The sequence below is a fragment of the Dasypus novemcinctus genome, chromosome 1 (genome assembly GCF_030445035.2).
Source record: "Dasypus novemcinctus isolate mDasNov1 chromosome 1, mDasNov1.1.hap2, whole genome shotgun sequence".
Taxonomy (NCBI): Eukaryota; Metazoa; Chordata; class Mammalia; order Cingulata; family Dasypodidae; genus Dasypus; species Dasypus novemcinctus.
The window spans coordinates 75516278-75533322 of NC_080673.1; the positions used below are offsets into that span (position 1 = coordinate 75516278).

The following is a 17045-nucleotide window of genomic DNA, read 5'->3' on the forward strand; positions in this document are numbered from 1 at the left end:
CCTTAAAAATATTATACATTATTCCATATATACAAAATTCATTTGACCATATATGTAAGGAATATAGTACAATAAAAATTAATAGCTGTATGCTCTCAATTAGTTTAAAAAACAGAATATTACCTAATACTTCTGAAATCTCTGGTGTGCCTCTCTCTGATTGGACCATCCTTGAGCTGTAATTTTTATAAGTATTAGTCATCTTCTATGAAGCCATTCAAAAATTGTGACAAAGGATGAGCATTATTAATTATGAAATAAGCTATCAATGAGGAAAAGGCATAAACACTACTATGGACTGACATCAATTACTGTGGCTTTTTATTACAATAGTTACAAACAATATTTTAGTGGTTTGCAATCATATCACAATTACTCAAACTATATACAAATAGATAACTGTACAAGTCTACATTGAAAAAAGGCAATTAATGACCAAGAAAAAAATGACATTTTCAACAAAATTTTTAAAAAAGTTATGACTAATAACAAAGAAAATTCACAGTTATTCTGCAAATATTTTAAAGATGCAGGACTCACATTGCACTTAATATAATTATAACCCTAAAGAGATTTATATATTTAATTTTTCACAAAATATACATTATCATGCAATACTTCATTGTATACAGAATGGCGGAACTAGAATACACAAGTTAACACACAAACTTTTAATATCATGGCCACAAAGTTAGAATTCTTTTAAAATTATCTTTAAAATAATTTTATTATACAAAACCCCCTGAAAATACTCCAGTGTAATAAACTTAATGACACAATCATAATTTCTTCACAGGTCAAGTTACTTTTTTAGTGTTCTTCTTTGTCTTTTCCTTTCTTTTCCTTTTCATCCTGTAGTGCAGTACCAAGTTTTTTAATAAGAACTGACAGCACCTTGTCCAGTGGGTCCATGACTCCTCTCTGAAGCCATTTAGGAATAGTGGTCCTGGCATGATGAAAGCCCAATTTTTGAAGAATATAATCAACGCCTACTGGATCAATCTTTCTTCCAGTCCAAGAAATTAATCTAAAATAATAATTGTAAATGATAATAACTAAGGAATACAATGCCGTAAAACACAGTCCTGAAGGCAATACATTCAAGAACATCATTGAGGCTCCATAATATGCTCACAGATTCTCAATATTTTCAATAGATGCATTCAAATAATCTAACCAACAATTCCTGGATTGGCTGTAATAAGAGCATTAAAAAATGTGTAACTATAAGCATTCTTAAAAGCCTATTCACTGGGATAGAGTTTACCAAATTTCATTGATTGATTTATTTTAGGTCTATTAGGTTACATGGCCATCTTAACATTTAAAAGGACATCTGGTTAACTCTAAAAGATTTCACAAGCATGTGACAGATGAGAAAAAAAAGGCTAAAATTCACTGAGTGTTTGCTATGTGGTAAACATGTTTGAACAAACCATTTTCTCCACATTCCAGATATTTCCTTCTGTATGGAGGAAAAGCCCATAGTGAAACACCAGTGGCCTTTCTCTGTCCCATTATCCATGATTTATCTGGTTGAAGAGGTTAAGAGAGAAAATGAGTAATGTAGTGCAGTACCCTCTTCTCTCTCTTCTCTTAGGAGCCACTCATTTTTGTCTGCTCCTCTTTGTTTAGGTTTTTCAGGACAGGTCCCTAAGGAAGAAAATGTTCAGTGCTGTCTGTGGCTAGGTGAATACATGGGGCGGCTGACCAAACAGTTCCAGGCATTTGCCCCTTGAGTTTTGCAACATTGAAGCCCAAGTCCAAACCTGGGCTTTGTAGTACAAAGCCATTGTTGCCAGATATCCAAACCACATTCTTTGTTATCAGCTTTACCAGTATTAAAAACTATTATTTTGATTTCCATCTTCCTGTCTCCCACTATTTCAATTACCCTGAACTCAGGTGGGGAAGGGAAAAAAGGAGTATCAAACACTGATCTCCCTAACTCCAGTAGTTATAAATACTTTGCATTAATTAACTCATTTAACCATTATAACAAACCTACAAAATGGATAATACTATTTTCCAAACTGTTCCTATGAGGCAACTGAGGCAGAGAAAGGTTAGTCCTTTGGCCAGAGTCACTCAGCTATTAGGTCATGAAACTAGGTTTAGAGACTGAGTTAATAACCCCACACTTCACCATTATACCATAATCTTTAACTAGTCACCCTTGTTAAGCTTACTAAACAAGAGAATATATTTATGGCAAATTTAACCATCTTTATACTTGTAAATTCAATTCATGTTATATTCCATTTAAGTATATTCACTCTTAAAGATACTCAGTCTTTCCATTATATTTATTTTGATTTACAAATATGAAACAGATTTTCCAAAAGGTTTTCTGCATCAGGATATTTGCAATATTTTAATACTGGTCCTGATACAGACACTGTTAATATTTCTCATAAGTATGTGTATTGTTAATTAAAATTAAAGTGTTTTGTTGATTTGGTTACAACCAATTTTATTGAATACAAATTACCTACTAACACAATAAAACTACTTTCTGCTCATACATAAGTCTACTGTAAAATGAAGATTAAGTTAGTTTGGAATCATTTTATGGCAGAACTGTTTCTGAATAATAACTTTAAATAAAATCTATATTATTTTGCAGAATGTTGTGCTGGGGTGTGCTGGACTTCTTCTGATACTGTTTTCCAGGATTTGGACTGTTAGAATTTGATTTAAAAAGCAGAGAAAAAAATAGGAAGGCTATGAATGTTAATCACAAGACAAGCAAGTACAACTAGTCATAGCAGCAAACATAAATAGAAAATTACAAAATACTTCTGACATTTTGATTGAAAATCGAGTTGATGTAATTGGGATCCTGACTGCAGAAGAACATAACTTGGTAAAGGTATATGGATCTGATAGCATTAGACATTTTGGACATGGTTTTATATTGCTTAGTATGCAGACAGAAGGGAACTGTGACACTGTAGGTTCTATTTCATTGTAATGACATATATACAGTAAGAAATTTTAACAGTTCCTTAATGATGATGTATGACTTCTGCATCTTCCCAAACTAACAATTTACTTGAATTACCTCAAAACACTGAAAATATCATCCTGGTGAGGAAGTGAAAAAAGGATAGCAACAATGAAAAAGGAGTTATTCCCATATTTTAGTGATTAACCAACAGAAGTTACATTGTGGACAGCTCATCAGCTCTGAGCTATTCTCAGTGTTTGTAAGTGCCTCTTTCACCTTACATAGAAGCACTTTCAAAAGCAGAATGGAGCGGTAAGGAGTTATAGAGGTTACAAGTAGCTAACTTCTAAAAATATGTTTTGGTAAACCATATTTAAACTGACACATTATTCATAAACTTTTTTTTCATAGTAGTTTCATAGAATATGGGGTTAAAATATATATACCTACTACTCACCTAAGGGTGGGTTCTAGATGCCATGTGTTGCACATAAAATCTCTCCAATCCACAGTAGTATATGTGATGCTATCATCTCTGTCTTTATCAGAGGAATTGTCATCATGTATAATAATTGGACTTTTCTGTCCTGGTCGAGTAGATAAAATCCGAGGTGGAAAAATGGCTATAATGAAAATGATAGATTAATATTGCAAATACAAATCTTATAAATGTATTACCAATCACTCTAAGAACAAAATAATTGGCTTCATCTGTCATTTTGTTTTGATCTGGTCAAAGCCTCATTTAATTACATTTCCTAAAAAGTAAAAATTTAAAATAAGCTGTAAATAATTAGAAATTTCTGGTATTTCTTAGAGGAAAATAGAATGGCAATGTATTCTCTTACAACAATTAGAAATAACATGCCATCATTTTCTTTGGGGTAATAGTATACGTTTTACACATAGTTGGGTGCCTAAAACTAATGGTAAAGAATGTTGAGATCATTTATTTGATAGCAGGCATAGAGCACACGAGTAGCTTTCATAAGCTCTTATTTAATTAAATATGGCATTTCTCTTACGACACAATGTTTCAAAATACAAATGAGACACAAGACATTTGATTAATTACGTAATATGATTTGTATTAAGTAGTTCTGGTTATAACTTGGTTGAGAATTAGCACTTAGGATGACACATTTATTTGGAATGAGCCTAGGAATGAAGGTGTGTTACCACACTATATGTAAGAAAACAGATGCCTTCAGTTGCTGCCTGCTCAGTTGCTGTGCTTTTGTTTTTTATTGGTGGTGGTTATGGTACTAAAATTTATCTTGATACTCTAGAAATATGTTGATTCTGGCTAAAGTTTACAAGATGTTAAGAACTTTCTCAGGATGTTTATACTTATTTTTGGCCTAAACCAATTGCTTTTAGTTTGTAGTAACAAAATATACTTACAGCTACGAAGATATCTTTATTTATAATTAAAATCTCCACAAGTAATAATACTTTGTTATTGTATATCCGAAAATCAAGTGCCCCATCCCTGTCTTCCAATTGAAATTATGTTTTACAAAGGTTTATAGGTATTTCTTAGAAATACACTTTATAGCAGACCAAGACTGCAGTATTTCATAAAAAGTTTTATTATATCTGAGTTAGAGAGAGAAATCTGACAGACTTTCAGTCTAGGTGGACTGGAAAAGTATTCTGACTTTCACAGGTTTACTTAGGCTCTATTTTTCTCCATGTTAAATTTTAATATGAAGGCAGAGGAAAAACAAAAGGATTACCAAATAAAAGGACTGATATGTATCAGTGCTGTATGTGAAGAATGGATCTACTTATAGCCTGTCTATTATATGATTTCAAACAGTTAGCCTGAAGTCTCAACTAAGGGCTGATTTCTCCTGGGCATCATTATTAATTTTACCTTCTCAATGAATTTTTGGCACAACTAAATGGAAAAGCAATTCACACTATGCTATACCACTTTTGCACTCTCTCAACAAGGTCTTTTGATAATCTATTTTCTTCACTCAAGAACCATTTATAAAGAGGCCATTTTGAAATATCTGCAAGAGAAATTTCCTATTTTTTAAAATGTTTTCTTCCTAAAATACATGATAATTTACTTTTTGACCTGGATAAAGTATACTTATAATGAACAATTTTTAGATGAGCCTATCTGTTGTTTCACAAACTAGGTAACAATATTTAATGAATGAACAAATTACCAAATATTTGGGAGAACATTCCTTATCTTACATTTCAAACTACCTCATTCTCTTAAATAGCAACAAAGTATTCCATTGTATGGACACACAATAATATATTCAACCAATCCCATATAGACACATTAGGACCACCACATGTTTCTTAACAATTACATTTCTCATATGTAAACATATGTCAGCTAGCTCATGAAAACAAACTACCATCACTGAAATCTAAAATTATTTTTGAAAAGAAAATGTTTTCTTTTTAAGTCTGCTACACAGTCTTACTAACATGCTACAATTTTTGCAACTCATAGAGAAAGGAGCCACATTCTGTTCATTTTATCACCAGATCATACTAAGCCATATAAATGGCATTGTCAGCTGCATTTCCTAAAGCTTGGGAGAAAAAAAAATGAGAATATGCTACCCACCTTTTTCTTTTTCTTTAAGGTAAGCTGACACTAAATCATGAAGAAACATGATGAGCTCAGCATCCATCGTCACACAAATGTGGTCAGTGAACTCTGTCACCACACTACATTCTACCTTTGGCTTCAAGTTGGCATCTGCAATGGTAAAGTTCTTTTATAGTAACACATTTAATGACGTAAGTTCCTTCCTCTTCCCATTAGTAAGGGATTTACATAGGTCCATGTATCTACTTGAAATGGAACTACAGATAAATGAATGACTTCTAGATGTGATATCTAGAATGATGATGATTATCATAGAAACACTTTTCCAGTATGTACCATTTATTCCTCCTAACAGCCCTTAAAATCAAGTCCTATACTTCCCATTTTACTGAGGAGAAAGAAGCAAAGGAGGATTAAATAATTTGCAACAGGTCATGTAGCTGGTAAGAAAAATCAATTTGACCCAGAAAACCAATTTTCATCATACTACATTAGTATAAAAAAATAATCTGTGGGGAAAAAGCAGTAGTTGGAACTTCCCTTAGAATTTTCTTAATAACTTTAGAAACTAAAGATTGTATTTTCACATACCCTGCAATGGAGGTTCCTGTGGTTCTTGAACATGAATGGATTTAAAGTCAAGCTGCATCCTTGGTAGTGCGAAGATAGTCTCTGTTTCATGATTGTAGCTAGACCCTCCTCTGAATCCACTTAACAAACTAGAATTCTTCACAGTAGTGCTACTCTCAGTATTATTAGCATCAACATTGCGTAGTAGGTTTAGCTCTACATGCATAAGAATAAAGACAATAAGAATCAAATTAAATCAACAGGCACTGATAAGAATATAAATTTGTAGGTATCATGATACACAGAGCTCATCTCATTTTAAGAATTGTTATATAAATAACATTTAAAAAAATAGTCAATACATATATTGCTTTTCTTAAGACCAAAGCTATGTAATGTGATTTTGGATAAATCCATTAAATTTTGGTTTTGGTTTCTCTGACTTTAAAATGAATATGATTCTCAATTGAATTTATATCTGAGCTTGAGTTTAATAAGTGCAAAGGTCTCCATAGATTGATTCTGTCACTTCTATAAAATTTGGGATTAATTATAATCCTATACTTATAAACAAGTAGAACTCCTGCTTTTTCCCAACTTATGCTCTATTGTTAGATTATGACTGTCTATTATGGATAAAATTACATACTGCCAAAATGTGTGTTGAAATTCGAATCCTAGTACCTCAGAATGTGACATTATTTGGAAATAAGGTTATTACAGATGAAACCAGGGAAGTTAAAATGAAGTCATACTGGGATAGAGTGGGCCCTTAATCCAATATAACTGATACCTTTGTAAGAAGAAATTTGGACATAATGAGGGAGAACACCTTGTAATGACTGATGCAGAGAATGCTATGGATTGCTAGAAACACCAGAAGTTAAAAGAGGAATGGAACAGATTCTTTCCTACTGACTTCAGAGGAAGCACGGTCATGCTGACACCTTGATTTCAGACTTCTAATCTCCAGAATTGTGAGACAATAAGTTTCTGTCATTTTAAGCCATCCAGTTTGTGGCACTTTGTTATGGCAGCCCTAGCAAACTAAGATTTTTAAAAAATTAAAATAGCATTTTTTAGGCAAACAAACAGTAGTTCAAAATGCTAATGACCTTTCCAGAGCATCCAAACCAAAAAGAATCTCCTCCCTCTTCAGTCTTTAGAGGTAGAAAAGTTAAGACAGGCATAGTCTTCTAACTTACTTTTTTTTTTTAAAGGATTTATTTCATTTATGTCTCTCCCCTTCCCCCCTGTTGTTTGCTCTCTGTGTTCATCCACTGTGTGTTCTTCTGCATCTATTTGCATTATCTGGCGGAATTGGGAAACTATGTCTCTTTTTTGTTGTGTCATTTTGCTAAGTCAGCTATCTGTGCGTGTGGCACCATTTCTGGGTGGGCTGTGCTTTGTGTGGGGTGGCTCTTCTTCCGGGGCACACTCCTTGAGCGTGGGGCACCCCTACACGGGGGCGCCCCTGCATGGCATGGCATTCCTTGCACATGGGCCAGCACACCACATGGGCCAGGAGGCCCTGGAGATCGAACCTTGGACCTCCATATGGTAGGCAGATGCTCTATCAGTTGAGCCACGTCTGCTTCCCCTAATTTACTTTCTTATCCTTTTTTCTCACAACATTTTAAAAATGATCTTTAATCTCTGGGATCTCCTGTTCTATGGTAGCTATTTTCCATGGGGTACAAGTCATCTTCTTTTCCATTTTATGAGAGGGAAATTTTTAGAGTGAAATAATCAAGTCTTAACATGTCTCGATCTAGTCAGCTATCCATTACAGATGAGAGGATTGATAAAATCAATACTGTAAACTAAAACAGCCACAAAATAAAAGTTCCCATGAGTACACTATTACAAGGCTGGTGAATCTAATCAAAGGAAAAAAACTCACCAAGAGCAAACTCCTGAGACTTATGACTTAATGAGAACAGTGCAATTTTATTTCATTCTGTTGTAGCCATTCTGAACCTTAAATTTACGGCATTCCATTATTTAGTTGTATAGTAACTTTCCAAAACTTCCATTTTTCAGCTTTACTACAAAAATATTTTCCCAATTGTAAAAAGTAAACTTAGTTTAATTTTATTTATTTAAAACCAATTTTATTTTGAATGCTTTAGTTACATCTAAAATGCTATACTACCAAGTGGTGAATCACACATTAAACAACTGTTACTTGTTTTAGGAAGTAAAGTGACACTTGTGTAATTAAATAAAAGCTATCTCCACTTAAATTCTAAACACAGTTGACAGAACCCAAAATAGAAAAAAAATGAAATGAAATAAATCTCTCCAAAGAATCCACTGTTTAACCTTCATTCCTTGTGGCTGTAACATAATGGAACCATTCTTTGACACTTGCTACTCCATGGGGTGGATTTTCATGGCGACGCCTTGTTATCTTGGTTATTGTTGCCATTGGACTTTCCAAAGCACCACATGGTTTGGTAACCATGGTATTATGACCCAGATGAAAATCCAATGTTTGTACAATATATGTAGAATGATCACTAGAACCTAGAGAAAAAAAAACAAAAACAAAAAGTTTTTTTAAAGTAACTATATTTAGATGCAAGAAAGTGGTTGTGGTTCCAGAGCAACAGATTTAGCTGTCATACAGAGATAGTGAAGGTTGTAAAAATAAAGGATAAATAAGCTAGAAAAAAAATCATAGGTAATTTTCCTTCCTTTTACTTATACTTGGATTTATCTCTAAGAAGATTAGGAGCAGCAATCACTTCTTTCACCATTAACAATCATCAAGTCGGCAATCATAGTTTAAAGGAACTGGATTTGTCACTGTCAATAGAGGTATAAAGCAGAGCCTTGCAAATAAAGGCTACAAGATAGTCTTGACTATGAAATAATTTCTTCATACTACCACTGTGTGTCTTTTCTTAATGTTTTTAATAATAAATATTTATAACTACTACCATGGCCACCCACAGCAGCAGAAACTTTAATTGCCTAAGTAAGAAACGGGGAGTAAGATGACAAGTTCAGAAATAGGTACTAGACTTTATAGATATCAAGTCCTTGGTGGTGAACTCAATATGTTAAGTATCTAATAACAAAAATAAAGATAAACTACAGAAATAGAAATATTATAGGAAAAATAGACAAAGATATGAAAAAACAAAGATATGATTTTGAATCATATAGAGCAGATAGACAAAAAGTAAAAGCTGGAAATGTGTCAGTTTACCATCTTCCCAGATTTTCTGAGCTTCAGTCCAAAAAGCAATATTTGGTTCCTCTAAATGAAAAAGGGCCCAGGATTTTGAACGGAAATTTGGGCCATGAAAACAAGCAAGTGTCATATGATTTCCATGTAAGCTCATTGATCCTCCGAACTGCATTCCATCTTCTGGTAATGGAATCGGAAATAAGGATATGTGGCATCCTGATACCACCTTCAATACTCCAGGCCAGTGACGATGATGAGCTGCATCAAGCACTGCAAGAAAACCAAAACACTTTTATCCCAAAGTGCCTGATGAACATCCTGAAGGGGTGGGGATGGGGGATAAGGAGGCAGCTGGTGGCTACTTTCTACAGCTGAAAGTGACTCAGGTAAAAGATGAAACAAATACCTAACCTAATAGTTAACATTAAGTAGCAGCTAGAAAAGAGAGTCTAGGAAAAAATGCTAAATGAGGAAAGACAGATCTAAGGAAACGAGTACTTGCTAATAATAGTTACAACCAGCACTTCTGTAATAATTAATGATTTACGAAGTATTTGTATGCAATTTTATACAATTCTTACAATAAACCTGCAAACTAGGTGAAGAAGCCTAACAGAGAGGCTAAGTGCACCAGTGATTGGGAGACCTAGAAATCAAAGGCAGATTACTGATTTTAAGTTTATTGTTTTTATTCTTCTATATCCTTGCTACTACTCAAAGTGAGGTCTGAGGACCAGTGGCATCAGCAATACCTTGGGAGCTGCTTATGACTGCATACTCTCAAATCTACTCAATACTTACTGCATGAGAATCTGCATTTTAATAAGCTCTCCAGTTGTTACAAACTTTCTTAAAGCTTGAGAAGCACTAAACAAATATAAATTCATATTTATATTACCTAATTTTTCCAGTAATATTCTTTCTGACTACTTTTCACACCTCTTCCCCCTGATCCAATCAAGGATCATGTAAGGATTGTGCACTGTATTTAGTTGGCAAGTCTCTTTAGTTTCCTTTAATCTCATGTTCCTTTGTTTTTAATGACAAGGACGCTTTCAAAGAATCCAGGCCAGGTATTCTGCAGAACAACCCTCCATTTGTATATGCCTGATATAAACTCTAGTTTAATAGAAATACTGGACAAGAAGGTCAAGATAAATGATAACGTGAGGGAGCAAGTGAAAAATACCTAGAAGGCAGGACATTCTGAAGGACAATTTGTAGGTCTCTCCAACAATTCAGGCCATAAAAAAGGGACGATGCTAAATTATAAGACAATGAAGGAACATAACCAGATTTAACCTGTGTTTGTGGATTTATACACTGCGAAAATCAGTTGTAAAGGATATTATGGGGTCAACTGTAGGAATTTGAATATGGCTTGAAAATTAGAGGAGTAATTAGCAAAAATGGAAACTAGGAGATGTTGACTGGAAAAAGGTGACAAACAATATGAACATTTTGGTAAAAAGTGCACATAAATGCATTGACAGGTATCTGGAAGTATATTATCTAAGATGTTAACAGTGGTGATTTCTAGGTGGAATATAACGTTTTTATTTTGTATGTATTAATATTTTCTAGTTTTGTTCAATGCACATGTCCTGCTTCTGTTACAATAAAACATTAAAAGTTATCATGATTCTGGCTACTTCTCACCATTTTACCTTTACCACCCTAGTCAGAACCACCATCATCTATTGCCTGGACTACTATAATAGTCTCCTAGTGGTCTCCTTCCTTCCGCTTTATCCCCATACAGTCTATTTTCCATATAGTAGCAACAATCATGCGTTAAAAAGACACACTTTAAGAAAAAGAAATCAAATGTCAACTGTTCAAAACTCTCTAATAACTTCCCATCATATCAAAAAATCTCATCTGTGAGACTGAGTTTATGTCTCTCTGAACTTATTCTAGTACTTTCCTCCTTGCTCATTTTGCTCCAGCCACAGTAGCCACTCTATTGTTCCTCAAATAATCCATATTTATTCCCACTGCAGAAGCTTTGCAACTCTCAATGACCCCTATATCTGGAACTCCCTTCCCCCAGATCTTAACTCAGTTTTTCCAATTCTTTCACATTTCCACTAAAATGTCACTTCAGAAAAGCCTTTCCTGCTCACAATATCTGAAATAGTTTCCCATATACCCTATCATACTCTATCTCCTTCCCCTGCTTTGTTCTTTTCCTCAGCACTTTTCTCTACCTGAAATTATCTTATATATATAGTAAGTTAGTTATGGTCTATCTCTTCTATTACAATGTAAGCTTCATGAGTGTAAGGACTTTTTCTACCTTTAGTTCGCCTGTGCCTAGAACAGTACCTAAGTACATGGTTGATGCTTAATAAATACTTGCTAATTAAATTATATTATGTGAAAAGAATAATCTGCCTAATATCACACAACTAATAAATCCAAACCCAGATATTCTAATTCCACAGCCCATACCCTTAACTAAAACATGATACTGCTATAATTAGCATTCAAAAGAAAGGAACTGGTATGGTTGCAGGTGAACTGGTGGCAGAGGGAAGGATAATGAATGAAGACTTCCCAAATGATGGCCTCTATTTTCACTGGAAGGTAGGAATTCAGGTCCTTTGCTGAATGAAGGGAGGAGGAACATGGGATAAAGAGCCTATGGATGACTTTATGAGTACGGTATACAGATTATTGTTGTTACTATTATTTTTAATTAAGATGGTAACACATGCTTAGTGAAAGATAAAGCATAAATAAAAGCTTAAATCTAATTCTTACATTGTTCTTGTGAACTTTTTTCTAGGTTGTTAGTCACTGTCTTGGGTGGAAGATAAGGAACTGGTCCCCAGGTAGAGAGAGCTCGTTTGCTGGTGTCAAACTGTTGTGTGAAAAATTCTTGGAGCTTCATTCCTATTTTTATCAGGTCAGGTGTAGTTGATCTCGATATCATTACTTGGAATATATCCCACTTCAAATCTCCATGGACAAAAATTTCACTGGAGTATAAAACAGAATCTTTACCGTATATCTTAGAGAAGATAGTTGGAAAGAAAAAGGAAAATTCTCTTCCCCTAACCCTGCCTTTTCATTCATTTTAATTACACCATACTAAATCATTTTGCAGGAAAAATGGATGTGGTTTCTCACTAGATAATTGAAAATATGTTAAAAAGCAACCAAAAGCAAGTAAAGTGTTCGAAAAGTAATGTTTTGTTAAATACCTTTTATCAGTCATGCTTGAATCCAATGTGTTATACAGATTTACTTTCCATTCATCCTGAAGCTTAAGATCAGCATTACTGAAGATACCCATGAGGATACTTGAACCCATGTAATCAATACGAGCTTCAGTAGAACCCATAGTAATCTGAATTTTGTGACTGGGTTGTTGATTTGGATGTTCGGAAATATGTGCTAAAGTAGAAACAATAATTACTTTTCATAGAAATGCTCGATGGGAAAAATTCACCAAACTTTTCCAATGTAGTTTTAAAAGATATGTTAGATTAACTGTAAAAATTCAACATACCAACCATCTCCAAAGCATTGACATCTATGGTTCCTCCAACTACTCCTCCTTTAGAATCTAACTGTGATCTTCCCAGACCAACAGACATGCTAATCTCTCGATCTCGATTACTTCCTACTGATAGACGGCCTTGGCTCTTCAAACCACTAGTTGTCCAGCTAAAAAAAGAGAAGGAAAAGGAAAGAAAATATTACGAATTAGATATACAACTTTTACTGTCTTGAATTAAAATAGGAATTAAATTAGGTGATTTAAATAAAAGGTCAAATTTGACAAAGGAACAACATATTTCTTATAAAAACCATGTAGTAAAGGTTTGAATACTAACACTGATGATAATATTTTCTTTGTAGATGGAAAATTACTCTATTTCTTTGTAACTTTCCCTCTTTTTTATAACACACTTCATGCTGTTTTATATTATAGTATCCTTAAGTTAAGCCATTTTCAGGATAAAGCAAGTTACATATTTTATCTACTGTCTTTATTGTCACAAATAATTCAGCATAAAAAAGGTTTTGAGTTGCTTTACTAAAAAGTAAGAAAAATTACAACTAATAAAGATTTTTCCCTTTGTATCTAAATAGCTTACGTTGTATTTCCCATTACATTGCTCATATTCATTTGAACGTTTAATTGCTTCAAGTTGATAGCAAACACAACAAGTGTTTCCCATGGGGTCCCTTGCTGACTTGCTGCTTTGTTTGATTTGTTAAAAGGAGTTGATGTTTTTGAAAGTGAATCTGAAAACAGAAAAATCAAATGCATGTTCATTCACAAAAACGATCAGTTACAAAGCAAAAAGCACTCATCACTGTAATCTAAAAAATAAAAAATACGATATTTTTGTAGTATAACCTAACATTTAATGTTTGCCAACTGCCTCTATAATAATAGCTCCCATTTATGGAATGCTTAGTAAGTGCTGGCAACTTTACTTCTTGAAAGCTCATAAAGTTCTGTATAACTCTCATTTTGCATGAAGAAATTCTGGGGTGCACATAAGATACAGCAACTCAGATAATTCACCATCCTAGGATTTTTCTGACAAAGGAGAAAATAATAAGGAACTGCTGCCAAACAGAGGGCTCAAAGGCAGGGACTATTCTGAAAAGCAAAGTCTGGCCAGGTCCTGTGTTCATGAACCCACTATATATCCTAAATTCTGCATGTGCTCATTATAGTCTAATCTTACCTTGTGACAAGAAATGTGTCATTCATTTTCATATGTTCAGGCATAATTACAGTGCCTGGTACTTAAAAGGCTTCAAGATCACTACCTGAATAAAAGAATGACTGAATGAACACAAAGATTAAGTTTCTTAATATCAAAGCATCTTTTGGGACTTTTTTAACATTGTAGGTTTGTTTTCTTTCTGAGGTAACTCTACACTGTGGAACACACTTCATATTATGCTTATTCCTCTCTAACCTATTTCAGAGTTACCAGGCATCTAGTTGTCTCTGCTGCTGGAAATACTTTAATGTGTTTTTTCATTTGTTTGTTTTCTGATCCATCATAAAAACTTGCAAGAGTATATATCCCTGAACGTAGGGCAGAAACTGGGAATAATTAATTTGGATTTTTATTGGGAAATTGGCAGGCTACTGATAACAAAGAGAATGATGTTACCTCTTCGGGGAACTGAAGAATCAGACACACTTCTTGATCTGATGGAAGCTGGGGATTTTAGGTTCTGTGCTGTTGTCCCTGGTGACATGGTGCTATTTGTTATATGCTCATTGAACACATTAGGTGACTGAGGCATGTGAGTGAAGGAAGCTGACTGACTAGGCTGCTCCCAGGTCCTGCAGTAAGCTTTTCTCGATGATTCAGGGGAAAGGTGCTGGTTTACCCCTTCGATGGAATCAGGTGTCCCTGGGCCAGATGCTAGCAGAAAAGTAGGACAAAAGAGAAAAAAGCTGCCAAATTAATAGGGTAAAATCACTTTTAAAAGTAATAAATTTCACCCATACACTACTAACCACATTATAAATTCTTTCTAGTTCCCTATTTGGCAACTGTACAGCAACTTATAGATTGCAAAGCACATTCTGGTATGATACTTAATTCTCCCAGAAACTTCATAACATGGGCAGGACTGGTATTCTGTTCCTACTTTACAGCTGAGGGAATAGACCCAGGTCCAGGCTTTCTAATATTTTCCAATATATCACACTGATTTCTACCTTTCATTTCCACAACTCTGTTCTTGAGTACAATATAAGTCAAGAGGAAAATGCAGGCCAGATGGTAGCATGACCTTAACATTCAGTTTTCCACCCTAACCAACTATGATTAACTTGGATGGCTAAATGTATTTCTGCACTTTCCGGTTTTACAAAGATTACAAAGTAATAATTGTAGGATAAAATGTCAGCTAGAATGCAATCTTCAAGAAGGCAAGCTTTTGTCTATTTGGTTCTGTGATATATCCCCAGTATCAATGAGGGGTTCAGTAGACATTTGTTGAATGAGTACATGAATAACATGGTATCACCAATGAAGACAAAGTTTATTACCAATCATGGATATTATTACTACTGTAACCTAATTATAATTATAATTACAAAGCAAGCTTACTGGGCAAATTTATAGTTTGGTCTCCGAGGAAAAGGCGTCTTGCAATACTTCTCCTATACCAGGCTCTTGGAAATGCCAGAATTTCACTGAGTCTGCGCATATCATATTTAAAGGAGGCGGATCCTATATCACAAACAGCTGAAACATAAAAAATAAAATCTATTAGAAATGGAACAAATTTTTCAAAACCTTTAATATTTTCACATGGTATGTATACAGCTTGATATTATATAGCTGAACTATAATCATGTTATTACAATTCATGAAATAAAGTTACACATTATGGTTAGCAAGTAATATATAGGTTCCTTCCACAGAAAAAGCACAATCTTACACTTAATTTCATTTCCTTTTTTTGAGATAAGGTTAGATTTATATTATCGATTTACATGAAATTCTCAGAGAGATTCTAAAGATTTGTCTTATAACCAACTATCATCTTTAACACAGGGCTCTTCTGAAATACAGAAAGCGAAACAGGATGAGGTGTGGATCACCCTCATGTAGTCTTTCTGCTGCATGCAAGCCAGACACAGTCCCTGCCCACAGTGCTCTCTTTTTTGGTTGTTGTTTTTTTCTGGCATGGGAATTTTTAAAAATTCACTTTGTAAAAAATATTATGGAACCTCACGAAACTTCCCCTTCTCAACAGTCACTGTGCAGTCTGGTGTTTTCATCACATTAACACCCAAGCACACAAAAGCACTCCAAGAAAGAAACACTAAAATGGAATTTTTTAAACAAATTCACTGTACATTATGTAATTGGGGGACTATAAAGGAAAAAGTCCAAGTCCGACACTAGCATTTTATATAGAAAAGTGCAGCAGGAAGAAACTTTGTTTAAAAACATTAAACTAAGGTAAATATAAATATATTTTTGGTTAATCTGTGCTATATGATGTAGGAACTCTTTCAGATATGGATATTCAGTCTATAAGGCAAATTGGATTTTCATGTCTAATTGTATTAACAGAAGAAAATACACATTTGCGTATAGTCACATGTATATACATATGTATACATATTTAAAATTCAGATCATGGAAATGTGCTTTAAATACTTATATTTAAAAGGTGTCGGGAAGCGGACTTGGCCCAATGTATAGGGCGTCCGCCTACCACATGGGAGCTCTGCAGTTCAAACCCCGGGCCTCCTTGACCCGTGTGGAGCTGGCCCATGCGCAGTGCTGATCCGTGCAAGGAGTGCCATGTACGGGAGCCCCACGTGCAAGGAGTGCACCTTGTAAGGAGAGCTGCCCAGCGCGAAAGAAAGTGCAGCCTGCCCAGGAATGGCACTGCACACACGGAGAGCTGACACAACAAGAAGACGCAACAAAAAGAAACACAGATTCCCGGTGCCGCTGATAAGGATAGAAGTGGTCACAGAAGAACACACAGCAAATGGACACAGAGAACAGACAACTAGGAGTAGGGGGGAAGGGGAAAGAAATAAATAAAAAATAAATCTAAAAAAAAAAAAAAGTGTCCCTCTAAAAATAAATACATTAGTCTCTAATTGGCTAATTCTGAGTTCCTTCACAAACCAGTCAGAACATGGTCTCTCAAAAAGAGCAGATGCCCAAATTAGCTGCTCCTTTAATCCATTATCTGAATGTTTTAAAATTCAGGTGTATACAGAA

At 34.4% G+C, this 17045-nt stretch overlaps 1 protein-coding gene across 5 annotated transcripts in view; it reads right to left on the reverse strand.

The window, feature by feature from the left end:
- Positions 1 to 299: 299 nt before the first annotated feature.
- BLTP1 (bridge-like lipid transfer protein family member 1) overlaps positions 300 to 17045 on the reverse strand; it is a 244407-nt gene continuing 227661 nt past the window's right edge. For all 5 annotated transcript variants that reach the window (XM_058293107.2, XM_058293097.2, XM_058293100.2 and 2 more), the window contains 12 exons: positions 15405 to 15542; positions 14454 to 14711; positions 13413 to 13563; positions 12821 to 12978; positions 12513 to 12705; positions 12070 to 12287; positions 9322 to 9573; positions 8430 to 8633; positions 6126 to 6320; positions 5550 to 5684; positions 3408 to 3573; positions 300 to 1027 (listed from right to left, as the gene is read on the reverse strand). In XM_058293107.2, coding sequence (XP_058149090.1) covers positions 811 to 1027; positions 3408 to 3573; positions 5550 to 5684; positions 6126 to 6320; positions 8430 to 8633; positions 9322 to 9573; positions 12070 to 12287; positions 12513 to 12705; positions 12821 to 12978; positions 13413 to 13563; positions 14454 to 14711; positions 15405 to 15542 — 2285 coding nt within the window. In that variant the 3' untranslated portion in view covers positions 300 to 810. The remainder of the gene's footprint in view (positions 1028 to 3407; positions 3574 to 5549; positions 5685 to 6125; positions 6321 to 8429; positions 8634 to 9321; positions 9574 to 12069; positions 12288 to 12512; positions 12706 to 12820; positions 12979 to 13412; positions 13564 to 14453; positions 14712 to 15404; positions 15543 to 17045) is intronic.